The 16,627-nt window shown below is 41.4% G+C and overlaps 2 protein-coding genes across 2 annotated transcripts in view; one reads left to right on the top strand and one right to left on the bottom strand.

The window, feature by feature from the left end:
• The window catches only part of LOC107194086 (brefeldin A-inhibited guanine nucleotide-exchange protein 3), a 13,912-nt gene extending 6,075 nt beyond the window's left edge, over positions 1–7,837 (bottom strand). Inside the window, 18 exon segments of the mRNA XM_015583650.1 lie at positions 354–486; positions 559–1,429; positions 1,780–1,992; positions 2,025–2,427; positions 2,501–2,674; positions 2,897–3,119; positions 3,201–3,509; positions 3,575–3,737; positions 3,799–3,983; positions 4,045–4,421; positions 4,565–4,792; positions 4,859–5,092; positions 5,318–5,602; positions 5,656–5,785; positions 6,284–6,449; positions 6,523–6,657; positions 7,236–7,369; positions 7,753–7,837. Of these exon segments, the coding sequence (XP_015439136.1) occupies positions 354–486; positions 559–1,429; positions 1,780–1,992; positions 2,025–2,427; positions 2,501–2,674; positions 2,897–3,119; positions 3,201–3,509; positions 3,575–3,737; positions 3,799–3,983; positions 4,045–4,421; positions 4,565–4,792; positions 4,859–5,092; positions 5,318–5,602; positions 5,656–5,785; positions 6,284–6,449; positions 6,523–6,657; positions 7,236–7,369; positions 7,753–7,837 (4,448 nt within the window).
• Positions 7,838–12,552: 4,715 nt separating this feature from the next.
• LOC107193943 (probable C-mannosyltransferase DPY19L1) lies at positions 12,553–16,280 on the top strand. The gene is made up of 9 exons (XM_015583482.1): positions 12,553–12,560; positions 13,107–13,197; positions 13,288–13,425; positions 13,502–13,570; positions 14,012–14,347; positions 14,429–15,245; positions 15,325–15,487; positions 15,554–15,682; positions 15,760–16,280. The coding sequence occupies exons 1-9, from the start codon at positions 12,553–12,555 to the stop codon at positions 15,977–15,979; spliced, it is 1,971 nt and encodes a 656-aa protein (XP_015438968.1). The 3' UTR covers positions 15,980–16,280.
• Positions 16,281–16,627: the final 347 nt, after the last annotated feature.

Genomic DNA, 16,627 nt, shown 5'->3' with positions numbered 1-16,627 from the left:
CGACGCTCCGGGGGTGTCGAGTGTCGGTGGCTACTTTATCCCACCGGACAGCCTGTCAAGCTTCGTTATCATCTTACACGCACGCTACGCCCGTAACGACGATATATCTAACCTCCGTCGATGGACATTCCATCGAACCTCCGCGTTATGATTCACCCTTCCTCTGATCGGTTGTCCCCCCTCCTGCCACGAGCTAATGCAAAATCTAGCCTTCCTCAATTCTGGACTTAGATACCGTGGTGAATAGTGTCTTACTTAATTAACAAGATGGAACTTTTAACGGTGTCCAGAGATAGTTATCGAAGACTCGAGTTAACATCCGAGGGATCAGAATGAATCCAAAGGCTACCTACCTAATACAGGCGCAGCCTAATCGAGCTATGCTCTCGGTGGGCTGCACGACGCACTCTGCCATCACCAGTAGCAATTGCTTCAGCATCAACGTCGTGGCTGGTAGATAAGCGTCATTTCGAACAACTTCAGGCCCTAGAACCACCCACAGTTACAATTATCCATTTATACATCTTGTCTTCTACTCAAGGAATCTTTCTTAATCACCTTGTAAATGAGTCAGATAATCGACAACCAGGTCAGTCGTGAGGCCGCAGCATTGCTTGAAGTTGGGCGCGAAATTGTCCCATCCCCTGAAAATCTTCGATGTCTTACGGAGCCAGTTCTGGACCATCGGTAGCAGCAGATGATTCACGCAATACAGACCGAATGATGGTCCAGGGACGTTCAGGGTGTCCCGTAGTAAATGGAAGAGTGTCTCAAGAGTGTGAGGCTGGTAGCGTTTGGGACAGATCATCGTCGCACTGGCCAGTCCCTCGATCAGGATGTACCAGACTCGAAGGATGCCACTGGGCTTGTCCATGCTCTGCAAGGTCGTGCTCGTATGAACGTTATCCATCAGGACGTCGTACGGCCTTTCTGGGATGGTCTCTTGTATGGATTCAGCGTGCTTGTCGAATCTGATCAGCTCCGAGTTGGGTAGTATCGGGTCGACGTATTGGGGGATGGTCGAGACCTGGATCCTCTGGGCCGAATGGAAGATCGGACAGGCTGGCATGCCATACATCGAAGCCAGGATATCGCTGCAGCTCAACAGGTACTTCAGACTCTCCACGCATAATCTCATCCGTCTAGACTCCCCGATATCGAGCTGATCCGGCTCCTCCTGATGGCCCTCCGTGTCACCGATACCTCTCACGTGCCTCAACAGACAGAGGATGCAATCTAGCGCCGCATTAGCGAACACCAACGTGTTGTCCGTGGACAGAAAGACCCTGAAGACCTCCAGAAGTGGAGCAGATTCCACGGAATCTGAATTACCGACCGATGCTACACGCAACGCGCCGAATAGAGGTCGCCAGCCAGAACGGATCTCCGTACGATTGGTCTCGACGAACTCGCAGATGCAACTGACGATCTAGTAGAGACGAATGTTATCATAATTTCAAAGATAATTCAGAATTCGATACTTATTAGATATTGTAACTAATAGAGCGTACTTTTTAGAGATTTCAGCACTACTGCAACTTTAATTGAAATTATTTCAGGGGGTTTGTCGGGAAAATAGAGATGGGGTACACATATTGGGACCATTTCTCAGTTAACTAATCGCGAGAAATAATTATTTCCTCAGAAGAGGTGTTTGGGCGTTAAAGGGCTCGTAATACACAAAAACAAAGTAATTATAAATATAATTTTAAAATAACGAGTTAAGGGTCTAGGCGTTAAAGGGTTAACAAAATGGGAATGATCAAAAGTATGACCTACTTGGTCCTGCACATCGCTGTCGCAGAGCTCTAGGCACAAAAGGTTCTCGAAAGGCTTGAAGAGAGCCTCGTTGAAGTGGAAGTGTGGCAATTCCACTTGCTCGTTCAATAACGCTGCCATTGAGTCGTGAATGCACTGAACAGCTTTCTTTGAGATACTGCGGTCCTTGTGGCAGGCTGCTTCCATGAAGTGTGGGCCAAGAATACTCCAGACCTAAAAAAAAACGTCTCTGGTTAATATGGAACATATTAAGAATATACATCATATCTCTTCACGCACTTCAACATCACCTCCCCCAATCTAGCCAAAAGTAATACGTTCATTTCGTTCTCTCTGGGCTTGCTCCTCCTCCACCAGAATCTCTTATTCTCCTTGGATCCATCTGTGGTCTTAAATAATTGAGCCTTGCTGGCCTTGCAGAGAGCAGTCAGGAACAGGCATAACGCTCGTAGGTTCAGTTTCAGCGCAGCGTTCTCGAAGAGTCTGTCGACCTGTTGCGACAAAACGCAGATAATCTTGGCCGCGTAGTCAGCGGGAAGGATACCGTTGAACTGACTGTCAGCGTTCGATTCTTGGATGATCTCTGGGATCGTGTCCGAACTGGGGTTTTGCGTGTATGGGCTGGATAAGAAACTATAGACATCGACACTGTGGGAATACAGCTTAATTCATCACACAGAATGAATATTAACGGTGAAGAAATAATTTCAGGATGATTTACCAAGTCTCCTCTTCATCCGTGATGTTGAAATTTAACCTCAGCCTATCCTGACTCCCTTTGGCATCACCATTCGAGGTGTCCTTTTTTTCCTTCTTCTGTTGAGTCTTTGGCAACGATGGATTTTGATTTCTTCCGAAGAAGTCGTGCTCCAATTTGCTCACGTAGAGACAGCAGCTTTTTATAGAACAAAACTTTTTTATAAATACTACTCTAGATTAGTATAGATAATGTATTTTTCACTGCTTTCATCACTTTGTAGTGCTGTAAATATTAGCTTGAATATTCGCTGGGCTACTTAATGTCCTTAACAATTTTCTAACGTGTTTTGGAGTTCAAATGATTATCGAGAAAAAGTGTCCTAATACTTATGAACAACACTGCATTTAAATATCTTACGTGAAAACATGTGGCCAACAGTCACTACCATGGCTCCCAAGCTCCAAGCCTTTTCCCAAGAGTACATCCATGCTCAACGCGTGGGATGTGTGGATGTTCGTCGCTCTGTTTTGCAATTTTAAACGCAGAACATCCTTCGTCCGAGTGATCTTCGATATAGACTGCTCTGTGCAGGCTGCCTTAGCCAATAACGCGAAGATCGAACCACAACGATTCTGCAAACCTAAATAACAACGATTGAAAATTATTTTTCAGATACTCTAGACTTTAGAAAATCGTCAATATTTTTGAAATCTCCACTGACCAAGTATATTGCTCAGAATCGCAGCTTTATGAAGACCTTCCAGGGACAGAACGACAGTGTCTCTGATACCTCTTCTACCGCCATCTCTGTTCAGTATTCCTTTATTATTCTCCTCTTTCGGAGGATTCAGTCCAGTTGTCAAAACAGTCATCATGCTTCCCCAGCAGCAAGTCAGAACTCTTCTAGACAGCTTGGCGCCTGCTTCAGCTTCTGGTGTAGGCTCACTTCGGGATAACTGAGCTTTTTCTAATCTTATATAGTCTGAGAGAAGCTGTCCACCCCTTTGGCTGCCAGGAATTCCGTCGACATCTTAAAAAGGAGCAAGTCTCGATTAAGGTTCATTTCTTTAAGTCTTTATCAGACCATTTACTCACCGGTGAGAACGTTTATCAAAGCACTATGCTCAGTATAGTGACGATTATAACCACATTTCTCGAGCAGATTGCTAGCCAACACTTGTTGATAGAGTTCAGACAACCAGGTCGCGGACAGATAAACTAGAACTCCTGATCCATGCACTTCTTCCACAAATTGTTCCTGAAGAATACAACAATCGATCAATGCCTGCAGGAAGAAGTATTACTTTTACTCTGCATACCTCGCTGATAGGAATCTGACGACTTTCCTCGTGATAGTAATTGATCCTAATCAATTTCAAGTTCAGAAGCAAGGCTGCATAAGTGGCCAGGTAAATTCCATCAGCGTTCATGATAGTGATCAAAGCACAGGAGTCAGTACTAACATCAGTCTGCTCCTGGATCTTTTGTTGAGCCGCAAAGACTCCTGAAGGTTAAGCAGAAATCGTGTTAGAAAAAGATTCGGTGTAAAATTTAAACAAACGTACCTTGACAATACTCCGAGGCAAAGTTCTGCAACGCCTCGTCGACCTCTATGTTGCTTCTCAGGCTCAACACCATAGGAATCAGATCGCTCTTCAGTGTCTTCACGAACTTTCTGGCGTTGTGCCTCTCCACGTCCACGTTGCACTCATCAGCTACCTGTCTGCCCACGTGTAAACACTTCGGGAGCTTCTCTAAACGTAGCCTCTCCCTTTCGTTCTCCATTGCGTATTCATTGTCTTCCAGGCTGTTCTCTTCTTGGACCTCGTCTGAGTCGTTCTGAGGTCCTTCTGTGTCCGTCGAGTCGCCATCCTCTGACGGTCCGTGACCTGAGGAGTCGGAATCGGAGCCTATCCCCTTCTTCATCAGCTCCAGTTGCTCTCTGAACATCAACGACAGATGATTCGACTTTGGTCCACATTGGTACAACCATTCTACTTCGAATTAAAGAAACTCAAAGCATCCCCACTACCATGTTGCTCTATTTGACACAAGAACTTCCAGAATAGGTAATTTAAAATTCACCTGTACGTCTTTGGCAGCCTAGCCATGCTCTGGTAGGTCAGCGGTCCCCTATAGTCGCAGGATTCGAGGTCCTCGTAGAGGCTATTGATCGTGCACGTGTAAGTGTGATTAATAGCCTTGCCCTCGCACAGTTCCTGAAGAGCAGAAAGCATCGCGACCACACACGAAACGCTCGCGTGCAATATACTAAGGCCGCCGGTCGTTGATTCCTCGATCGAGTCCATTGCCCTGAGAGAGCAGACGGAGACATTGGTATATTATTCGTATAATCCTCTTATGTAGAAATCAACTTACAGTCTCATTAACGCCATGTCGCTCTGAATATGACTCGATCTGTCCTCCTCCACTAACAACGGCCCGGCAAAGTCTACTATTCGACTTGGACTACGAAGAAGCTCCTTCAGAGCTTTCAGAGGCTCGAGACGTTGCTGAGGAGGTGGATAGAGTAGCATACGATGGAACACAGATTCTAGAACTGGTCGTAGGGGTCCCACGCAGCCTACCAATCGCACCAGTTCCGTTCCAATGCTGTAAATATGAGAAATAGTGTCAACATAATCCCCACCACTGAGGGGGAGACCCTGGAACCTGTCAAACGTATACTTTAAGGCTCGGACTTCGGGAAAAAACTATTTTTATATCAGATGACCATCTTCAAATCTCTATGACTTTTTTATCTGGTCTCCAATGTCCATAAAATAATTTCTATTCGCTACATCGTATTATATTTCAAAAAATGATCAGTCAACATGCCTATAGACAGTCTTCGCTTGGTGGCTGTCGAAGCTCAAAGAAGTGGCCAAGTATCCGGAGCCCCTTCCGACTTCATTTTCCTTTCCCTCCCTGGAGGTGAACGTTTTGTCCACCCTCGGCGTACCGAGGAAAGCTATCAACGCGGGGCAAAACTTCTGCCAGAGAAACGTGGTGAAATGCCCGTTCGTGTGGATCTTCTGAGGCAACGAAGAGATCAATGTGTGCAGACACTCCAGCAGGAACACGACCGTGTTGCCGTTTCTTCCGTTGCTGGAACACGATTTCCTGTAATTGAAACGATGCAGAATTCCGCTGGAATTCGTTCCGTGTCGTCTTACTTTTGAGCCTCGTCCAGCTTGCTGCAGATGTACTGGAGAATTGGCAGAGCTTCGTTGAAGCAGGAGACACCCCGTTCCCAGACGTTCTTGTTCTTCTTCGCGTTCTCGTCCATTTCTTGGCACTCCTCGTCTGTACAGAGACACGTGCATTCGTCAAATTGCTACCCTTCCGACAAATCGTTCCGAGGGTAATAGATCGCCGAGCACGGAATCATGCGGATTACGATCGGATGGCACGCGAGTGGTACCGTTTTATCGATCAAACATTCGTCTGACTGCGATCACGAGAATTTTGCATGTATCAAGCATACTATATACTCGACAGATCGTTTAGAAATACGGAGTCTTTCTCTGTTGATACCAGAAATATGCGAGGGGAAAGTATTATTTGGTTAGCATGAGCAAATGCTATGCTAAGCAAACATTTAAGTCTTAATTTTTTTTTTAAATGAGACACTAAATGTGCTCACGTTAGGTGGGACACCCACTATATAACATTCACGGAAAAAGTTGATAAAAATTTCAAAACTTTCGAGCGACATTTACTTTTAGGGTAATTTACAAATGGATCATTTCGATTGAATGGGCGTTTCGACGTTAATTCTACAATTTTTTTCACTTCAATTACCTAAAAAGAGACAGAAGGATCGCAGGGTCTGACTAGTAGCAGCTTGAGCAGCGGTTCTTACAGCCTGATTCCCATTTTCGAAAGCCTCGCAGCAGGTAGTTAGAATCGCGATTATTAAACGGCCGTTCATCGTCCAGTAAGAGGAACACGCGACTTGTAACAGAACCTACGGGAAATCCATCGTATAGATTATATTTCTTCTTCAGCCGATACGTTCAGTCTGTAATTGTGAAGCTCACTTTCAACAAGTCCGTCTGAGTGTCGTCGGACTGCGACAGAATCGAGCCCATCGCGTGCAACATTTGCGCTGGCAACCAGAGGGAATCGTCCTCTGGCTCGTACGGCGACTGGAATCTGTCGTCCCTCAGCATTTTCTGAATGTAAACCACACGTATGAAAAAAGAAAATCGATCCATGAAATTATAAAAAGGAGACGAAATCTCAAAGACTTCGCTTATTTAAAATAGAATATAGAATGGAACCTTCCAGATTCCTAGCTGCGGAAATTTGGAAAAAATAATTACATTTTTCCTTTAATGCATTGCATGGTATAACTACAAAATCACACAAAAAATTTCAATTCTTATGTATTGTATTTCAAATAAAAACGAACCAAGTATCACATATCTGAAATCCTGTTGAGAAATAATGTTTCTTTAGAAAAGTATAGATTCTATTCCCTAGAAAAAAAAGTGGTTCGTTTTTATTTTAACCACAATATATAAGGACTTAAAATTTTAAGGGGGTTTTATAGTTATGCCATGTAATATGGAGCACCTAGACAAGTAAAGTTTCGAGGGTCACAGCTGTTCAGTCGATATCTCTCCGAGCTTTATCGCGCGAAGTTCCTTCCCGCGGGCGGATGTGTGTTTTACGTGTGCGTACACGACACCGCAAAAAAAAAAGAAAATAACGTGTCGATGAGTGCATTAATATTCATTTCGCCACGTACGTGTAATCCCGAGAGACCGAACGCGACGAATTTGCTTCGCTTTGTCTCCAGTGCTAGCTGAAATGTGTGTAGACATTTTGCCCGCAGCTCGTGGGGTGGATCGCGTAGCAACCCTTGCTGCTTGTCCAGGAAATCTGCAGAGAAGATAACGCAACCATTTACAGACTGTACCAAATTAATAATCAAATTTTTTCACATTAATGAAAAAAAGACTGATCATTAAATTCTGTAATGTAAAAATCATAAAAAGATAACATAATGGGTGGATGCAGTGATGTTAAACTATGATAGCTATTGTGTATGTGTACATCATCGTAGATCACAAATGACACATATGGTATTAAAGGACGTTTCATTTTATAATTCAACAATTTGTAAAATAATAAACGAACGTTGGAGGAAGAGGTGTTAACCGAGGGTAATTATTGAGAATATTGAACCAAGTGGAGAAGGTGTTCAATGGTAATATTCTGGTAGAATTCAATTGTTTGTAATTGTATGGACGAAATGGACATACCGTGCGCTTCCTGCGCCGATTTCCGTAAATTCTGTAGCTTCGCATTGCTGGACTCCCTGACGATCTGCAGCAGGAGATCCTCCATGTCACGGTGGACTAACACGCGACTGATCGATAGCGGGAGTGCCAATGCACGCTTGGCTATACGCGCGCATCCAGGGCCGTAGGAAGAACCGCTGCCCTGGAAAAATCATTTTCCTTTCTCCGAGAATTGAATATTCGTAGAAAGCTTATGGATAACTCGACGACTCGCAATGCTACAAACGGAAAGAACCTGTATATTGGATAAAAAGGAACGTACAGTTGCCTCTGAAATGTATCAGAAATCTTAAATACGATTGCTATGGATGTAGACTTGGAAGATTGTGTTCTGTCTATGCTAAAATTAGTAAAATTGCAAATCATATTCGATTCGTATATTTGTTTCTATTACTTACTGCTTAAGGCTTTTTCCAATTGCATGAATATTTATGACATTTTTCTGTTAAAATTCGGAATTTATTTGGGTACAAATGTTGACTGGTTATGTACTTAAAATTCCTCTCAGTATGGCTATACATTTATCACTGTTTTGAGACAATGTATGACTGAATCCTTTCACTGTAATCGCATTGTTCTATCCTTAACGCATTAACATAAAAATCAGCACAACTGGAATTGTGTATTCTGTAGCAAAATTGATAAAAGACCCTTGTACATCCAATCGACAGACATTTTGAAATAGCGCGGATCATTGCGCCATGTCTTAGTCACGTGATCAAAATCTAGCAGTTCCCAAGGCAGCGATGGAAAGTGACAAAGCTTGAAGATAGTGACACAGGCAAGATATAAAATACACCTAACATCCAATATAGTGTTCTTCTCATGCTTCGGGGGCTATAGAACCCCTTACCAAGTTACACAGTTCAACTTACACACACGGTGGCTCTTACGCATGCTCCGGGGGTTCTAACACCGACTAGGTATAGAATAGACCTATCATCCAATGCTTTTTTCTGTTCCACGTTCATAGGGCTACGTAACCCTGTTACCATTTTAGTGTTAATACCCGACGTTACCGGTGAAGCATGAATTCTGAGTATTATTAGGCTCAAAAAAGAAGTCATCCGCCGAAGGATTTTGGTACCGATAGTATTAGATGGTTAAGATTTAAGTTATTTATAAGGTGTATTGTGAAAGGTGGGTAGATGTAGAACTTGTGATTCCATCTATCTACCTTGGGCCTCCACTCGCAGCAACCTCCTCGTGGTGAGGCCTGGGCAATCGATATTATCATCGGTAAAGTACTGTAAACTCAAGACAATATCGAGCTAATGGCTGCGAACTTCGAATCTATCTCATAAAACCGCGTTCTATATTACATCGAACTAGGATTATTTTAGAAATCGATATGAGATTCAAAGTCTAAAAATGTCTAGTACTTTGAATATTTTAGAAAATTATTCGATATAAAGATGTATGGAAATACGGAAAATTACTTTAGATTCCTTTTCCTTATTCTGTAAATTCTTCGATTGGAATATGAATGCTGCTAGAACTATGAACATTTTCACAGGACAATGATATAAATGGAACCTCAAAACTTTTTTAAGTGTTACAGTCAAATTAGCCCCAATACTGCAGAAACCCAGAATTAGTCACATTATTTATGCATATGTTAATGAAGACCCTTATGGAGTGGTAACCCCAATTGCAACAGGTTTTGATCGGATTTACACCGCTAAACGAGCATCAGTTTTCCTCGTCATGCATTACATTCGAAGTTTAAAGAACGCAGATTAGTACTCTCTACCAGCTGAGAACCAGTAATTACAAGAACATTGTAAAAATCTCTATTGTTTGCAACGGTTCACACTATATATCGCGATGCATACCCCGTTTAGTTCACTTTGAACAACTCTTACAACGCTATACTAACAGCTTCCGTATTAACCAAGCATTCGATTTGTAGCTTAAAGAACGTAGATTAATCCCCTGTCATTGAAAATAACAATAAACAACCAGAACACTGTCAAAATCGCATTTAATTATTGAATACCACTATTTTTTTCGACTGGTGGCGCCATCCGTGGCGAATCGCTGAAGCTGCTAGTCAATTAATTGGCCAGGAGTTTGAGCGATTCGCCACGGATGGCGCCACTGGTCCAAAAAATAGTGGTATTCAATAATTAAATGCGATTTTAACAGTGTTCCGGTCGTTTATTGTTATTTTCAATGCCAGGGGATTAATCTACGTTCTTTCAGCTTCAAACTGAACGCTTGATCAAGACGTAACCTGTCCATATGACATTGGAAGAGCTATTCTAAATGAACTAACCGAGGTTTGCATGACGAGAGACAATGTCAACCGTTGCAAACAAATGCGCTTTTAACATTATTCTTCTAATTACTCGTGTCCAGCCGTTAGAGAATAGTAATCAACGTTCTTTAACCGTTGTATCTAATGCAAAACGAAGAAGAATCATGTCCATATAGCGGTTCAAATGCGATAGATACGTTTTGGCAACCGAATTGTCGCTCCAAATTATATCGACAGGTGAGAGAAGATTTCTAATTATGGAAAAATGCAAATATCTAAGTAATTAAGCACTTAAAATGAACGTCATTAGTCTCAAATTGTCCCACAGGACTTAATGCATGGACCCAATAGTGCAGAACCCCTTAATTAATAAAATTAGTTATGCCTGCATTATCGTAACATCTTATGAGGCGACAGCCTGATTGCAAAATATTTCGATCGCATTTACACCGTTAAACGGGCATGATACTTCTTCGTTTTGCATTAGATACAACGTTTAAAGAACGTAGATTACTATTCTCTAACGGCTGGACACTAGTAATTGCAAGAACAATGTTAAAATCGCATTTGTTTGCAACGGTTGACTCTGTCTCTAGTCATGCGTACCCCGGTTAGTTCACTTTAAATAACTCTTTCAACGTTATATGGACAGGTTACGTCTTGATCGAGCATTCAGATTGAAGCTGAAAGAACGTAGATTAATCCCCTGGCATTGAAAATAACAATAAACGACCAGAACACTGTTAAAATCGCCTTTAATTATTGAACACCACTATTTTTTTGACTAGTGGCGCCATCCGTGGCGAATCGCTCAAACTCCAGGCCAATTAATTGACTAGCAGTTTCAGCGATTCGCCACGGATGGCGCCACCAGTCGAAAAAATAGTGGTATTCAATAATTAAATGCAATTTTACCAGTGTTCTGGTCGTTTATTGTTATTTTCAATGACAGGGGATTAATCTACGTTCTTTCAGCTATAAATCCAGTATTTTATCTAGACGAAAGTTATCCGTATAACGTTGGAAGAGCTATTCAAATTGAACTAACCGGGGTACGCATGACGAGATACAGTGTCAACCGTTGCAAACAAATGTGATTTTGACAGTATTCTAGACATTTATTGTTATTGCTAATCACAGGGGATTAATGTAGGTTCTTTCAGCTACAAATCGAGTGCCTTGTCAAGGCGGAAGCTGTCAGCATAACGTTGGAAGAGTTGACCAAAGTGATCTAACCCGGGTACGTATGACGTAATACAGTGTCTACCGTCGCAACCAAATGTGATTTTAACAATGTTCTTGTAATTACTGGTTTCCAACCGTTAGAAAATAGTAATCTACGTTCTTTAAACGTTGTACCTAATGCAAAACGAAGAAGAATCATGCCTGTTTAGCGGTGTAAATGCGATTGAAATCTTTTGCAATTAGGGTTGCCGCCCCATAAGGGGCTACGGTAATACAGGCATAACTAATTTTACTAATTCAGGAGTTCTGCACTATTGGGTCGATGCATTAAGTCCTGTGGAACAATTTGAGACTAATTACGTTCATATTAAGTACTTAATTACTGAGATATTTGCATTTTTCCATCACTAGAAATTTTCACTCACCTGTCGGTATAATTTGGCTAGCAGTTTGAGCGAGTTGCCACGGGTGGCGCCACCGGTCGAAAAAATAGTGGTATTCCGCGATTAAATGCGATTTTGACAGTGTTCTGGTTGTTTATTGTCATTTTCAATGACAGGAGATTAATCTACGTTCTTTCAGCTTCAATCTGAATGCTTGATCAAGGCGTAGCCTGTCTATATAACGTTGGAAGAGCTATTCAAAATGAACTAACCGGGATACGCATGACTAGAGACAGAGTCAACCGTTGCAAACAAATGCGTTTTTAACAATGTTCTTGTAATTACTAGTGTCCAGCCGTTAGAGAATAGTAATCTACGTTCTTTGAACGTTGTATCTAATGCAATACGAAGAAGAATCATGCCCGTTTAGCGGTGTAAATGCGATATAAACGTATTTGAAACCGGGTTGTCGTTCCATAAGGGTCAGCGTTGATACTGCCATAAATAATTTTACTTATTCTCGGGTTCTGCAGCATTGGGTCGTTGCAGTAAGTTCTCAGGAATAATTTGAGACTAACAACGTTCGTGTGTATCTCTTAATTAATGAGAAATTCGCGTTTTTCCATCTGCTTAAATTTTCACTTACCTGTCGGTATAATTTGGCTAGCAGTTTGAGCGAATTGCCACGGGTGGCGCCACCAGTCAAAAAAATAGTGGTATTCAACAATTAAATGCGATTTTAACAGTGTTCTGGTCGTTTATTGGTATTTTCAATGACTGGAGATTAATCTACATTCTTTCAGCTTTAAACTGAATGCTTGATCAAGATGTAACCTGGTCATATAACGTTGGAAGAGCTATTCAATGTGAACTAACCGGGGTACGCATGACGAGAGACAGTGTCAACCGTTACAAACAAATGTGATTTTAACAATGTTCTTGTAATTACTGGTTTCCAACCGTTAGAAAATAGTAATCTACGTTCATTATACGTTTATCTAATGCAAAACGAAGAAGAATCATGCCCGTTTAGCGGTGTAAATGTCTTTGAAATATTTTGCAATTAGGGTTAGCGCCCCATAAGGGGCTACCGAATACAAGCATAACTAATTTTACTAATTTAGGGGTTCTTCACTATTGGGTCCATGCATTAAGTCCTGAGGGACAATTTGAGACTAATGACGTTCATTTTAAATGCTTAATTACTGACGTATTGCATCACCGTTAGTGATTTTGCACGCCAGCTCTAGTGATAACTACATATATGTAACTGGCTTTAGAGCTCGCCGTAGATGGAGTCCACGATCACCCACAACGCATGAGACACAAGATTATATTGGATGTCAATTCTATTCTATATCTGGTCTGTGGTTCTGAGAAACGCGTCGTTAAAATATGTATTTATACAAATTCGCCGTGAATCTTATAGGTGCGAGACAACTGATTAAAAGAGACTGATAGTGCACGCAATTTTTGTATAAATACAGTACCGAATTGTGTAATACGCTCTTCGAAAATGACCGGCACTTCTCGCACCTGTCCGAAATCGAGAGGGAAATGTCCTTCCGCACGGAAATGGTACGAACTTTGATAGAATTCTGAAAGGCTGGTCGAATTCTCATTACGATGGGTAGGTATGATTCCCTTTTCTTTTTTTCACATTCGCAGGGAATGTATTACTCGTACTTCAAAACGATCGCGGAATCGGAGACATTCATGGACGGTTGGAGAAAGATTAGCCACGATAACATTTCGGAGTATGGGAATGTTATCAATGCCGGTAGGAAGTATAGCTTGCTGCCAGAGGTATTGTACTCCGATTGGTGAACTCTCGTTTGCTAGGTGATGAGGGTGGGAAGCAATAAGAATTAATGGTTTACAGCTGGTAGCCGGATGGCTTTATCATTGTGCCAAGGATTTTGGAATCATATCGATAGAGGAGTGTTGGCAAGTGAGACTCATTTATATTAAATTTGTATACAGAGTCTGGCTGTAAGAGCACTTAATTCCTCAAGCTTATCAATTTTGTACTTCCTACTTTATAACAACATTATTAAAATGTGATCATTCTAACTTCTACTGCTTAGACCAATACGCAAAGTGATTTATAACATACAGATATAATTTAAAGGATGAATTATTCACATAGAGTAAATTTATGTTTACACTTTAGTTATGAAATATGTATACATTAATAGAATATACAAATATCTTGAAGGGATTACCACTGAAGGATTAATATCTAGACGCTTATGATGCTCACATGTTTAAGTTCTTCAAAATTAAACTTTTTGAATATTATATAGAAGATTGATTATAAGATGACTCTTTGTATAATAGAAACTATAGGAACCATCCTCCTCTAGAGTGACCAGAAAAGCATCCCTTTCAGATAGAAAGAGGAGAAGGTGTGCCATCGGTAACCAGCTGTGAAGGCCTTGGAGTACCTGTGTATTTTTACTTAGAAATTGTCTGGTTGAGTACCGTATTTACTGCAGCCATACTATTTTATTATTCTGTGTACCTGAGCAACAGTGTGAGCAGTGGAATTATCACGATACTATTCTTCTTTTACAATCACAATGAATGCACTCGTGTTCAGTGGACTCCACCACTGCGAGAAAGTTTTGCATACCCAGCGATACTGTGTCAAATGTATATGCTAACTGCAATTCTTCGAGAAGGTACCAAAAAAGAATGGAGAGTACTGCCTATGGATTTATGCGTAGTGCGTTGAAACATTTGATCGAGTACTGTAGCGGAAGCAGAAAATATTCTTTAGAAAATAACTTGTATCAAATACTTTCAGAAAATGGGTTTATCAACATTCATCAGTCTGTGTTGTTGGCAATTCTCCCATTTTGTGTTTACCACACAGATCATTGCGATGCTTATACTTAAATGGATGAAAATAATACCGAATAATTTCTATATAAGCATTTGTGTAATTCATGCGTGGCCTACGTGGATAACAAGGAGTATAACCGATGATGCCGCGTTACTTCGTTCTCTTTACCTTTGCCTTATGTTCACCAGCACCGTTATGTGTTTACCAGAGTCTCGATACGTTGGTACAAAATTATTAACAGTTCTGGAAATTGTACTGGTAACGGTTAGCACAACGTTCTTAAAAGCTTCCATTTCGTTCAAATACGAGGACGATGCACACGTATACAATATATTGGTGGCGAAACTGACCAGTTACAAGGACTTTCACACAATGTTGTACACGTGTTCAGCTGAATTCGATTTCCTACCATACAGAAGCTACGACGCTATTATAAAGACACTACTATTACCAAGCGCCGTGCTAGGCGGAATCCTGGCAGTCTACTTCTGGTACAGAAATTACAAAGCGAAAGGATACCCCAAGTGTATAGAAGCTGATCTAGCTTACAACGGCCTCCAGACTGGTGCCTTTATACTCATGGCAGTGTTTATTATGAGACTGAAACTGTTCATGAACCCCCATCTCTGCATAATAGGGGGCTCAGTCTGCGCGAGCAAGTATTTAGACAAACTTGGATTAAGGAAAGACACGATGAAAATTGCCATAGTGATTCTGTTAATATCTGCGATGTCCTATCATGGTCTAGATAGGCTTCAGGAAGAAAGAAGTGTCATAGGTAAGATCGTGGGAAAATCGAAAAACTTTTCAGGTACCTATCTCCGTTAGACGTTAGATCTGGTATTCTCGCGTTGTAGGTGAATTCAGTAACATCGAGCAGGAGGAGTTGTTCGAATGGATAAAGAACAACACTCCAGAACACGCGGTCTTCGCTGGAAAAATGTCACTAATGGCGAACCTGATGTTGTCCACGGGCAGACCTATCGTTAACAACCCTTACTACGAGAACAAGGAGATGAGGTGCATTTCCGTTTCACGGATCTTCTACTATTCTGTTCACTTGCTATTAATTATTCTATGCTTCAGGGATCGGACGATGAAAGTATACGAGGTCTTTAGTAGAAAAGACGTTTCTTCGGTGTACTCCACTCTGAGGGACATGCGGGTCGGCTACGTTATACTGGAGGAGCCATTGTGCTTTGGCTTTGCCAATCTGTAATTAAACAATTCTAAGTTATTGGAGGATAGAAGAGATTTTAAGTGATACGTGAAAGGGTGCTTTCTATTTCCAGACCAGTTGGCTGCCAAATGATAGATCTCTGGGACATGATCGATTACGGGACCGCGAAGGCTATTGGAAAACCGCCCCTTTGCCCAGTGCTGTTCCGAGGAAACGCTTACCCCTTCAAGAGGGCTTTCGTAAACAGTCGCTACGTCGTCCTGCAACTTGACTATTCCCAATACGTGGAACTAAAACCACAGACCACCATGCCTTTGCATTACCAGTCCTGAGATCGTCCGTATTAGACCAGTGATCGACGAAGTGAATATACATATACCTTACACGAGAGAAAATATTTTTTCCTATGAGCCAGTGGAGGGTGGAGAGTGAGACAGCTATGTATTATATTTCTATATGTACATATTATTTTTTTCAACACAGATGCGTGGATGTGAGCCAAAGCAGACTTGTTAGCGGATAGGATTTAAATGTTTAATGTCAGGATTAAATGTTAGGATAATTTTCCAAACTGTGCGATGTGTTTCTAGCCCGACTCTTCCTGCGTCCTTTATTCTGTTCATGCTAACAACACACCCCTAAGTTTTCAATTATTATTACTTACGCCGGTGATTATGAAAGTGGCCTAAGTCGATTAAATAATATTCTGCAACAATGCTTTCATATTATTGTGACGTGAATCGATCTAACACTGAATAAGTGATACGTTCAATTTTTTAAGATTTTTGACTTAAACCACTTTCATAATCACCGGCAGACTTAATACAAACATTGCTGTAACACACGTTGCCTAACTGTTTTGGGGCTAGTAAGTTTCAGCCTTCTGCTGTGAAAAGAACGGATTGCTTAAGAGATGTGAAGTTATTTAAACTTTATTCCAATACGTATATTGTTCATAGTTCAAGTTTCCCGTTAAAATA

Source organism: Dufourea novaeangliae, unplaced genomic scaffold (genome assembly GCF_001272555.1).
Source record: "Dufourea novaeangliae isolate 0120121106 unplaced genomic scaffold, ASM127255v1 scaffold21, whole genome shotgun sequence".
Classification (NCBI taxonomy): Eukaryota; Metazoa; Arthropoda; class Insecta; order Hymenoptera; family Halictidae; genus Dufourea; species Dufourea novaeangliae.
This window is presented reverse-complemented; position numbering and strand designations above follow the sequence as displayed.

What these genes read in the sequence shown, in the direction of transcription:
- LOC107193943 (XM_015583482.1), top strand. An exon ending in TGTCCTTCCGCACGGAAATG is followed by an intron (nt 13,198 to 13,287) that starts GTACGAACTTTG and finishes TCACATTCGCAG; the next exon opens with GGAATGTATTACTCGTACTT. An exon ending in AGTATAGCTTGCTGCCAGAG is followed by an intron (nt 13,426 to 13,501) that starts GTATTGTACTCC and finishes AATGGTTTACAG; the next exon opens with CTGGTAGCCGGATGGCTTTA.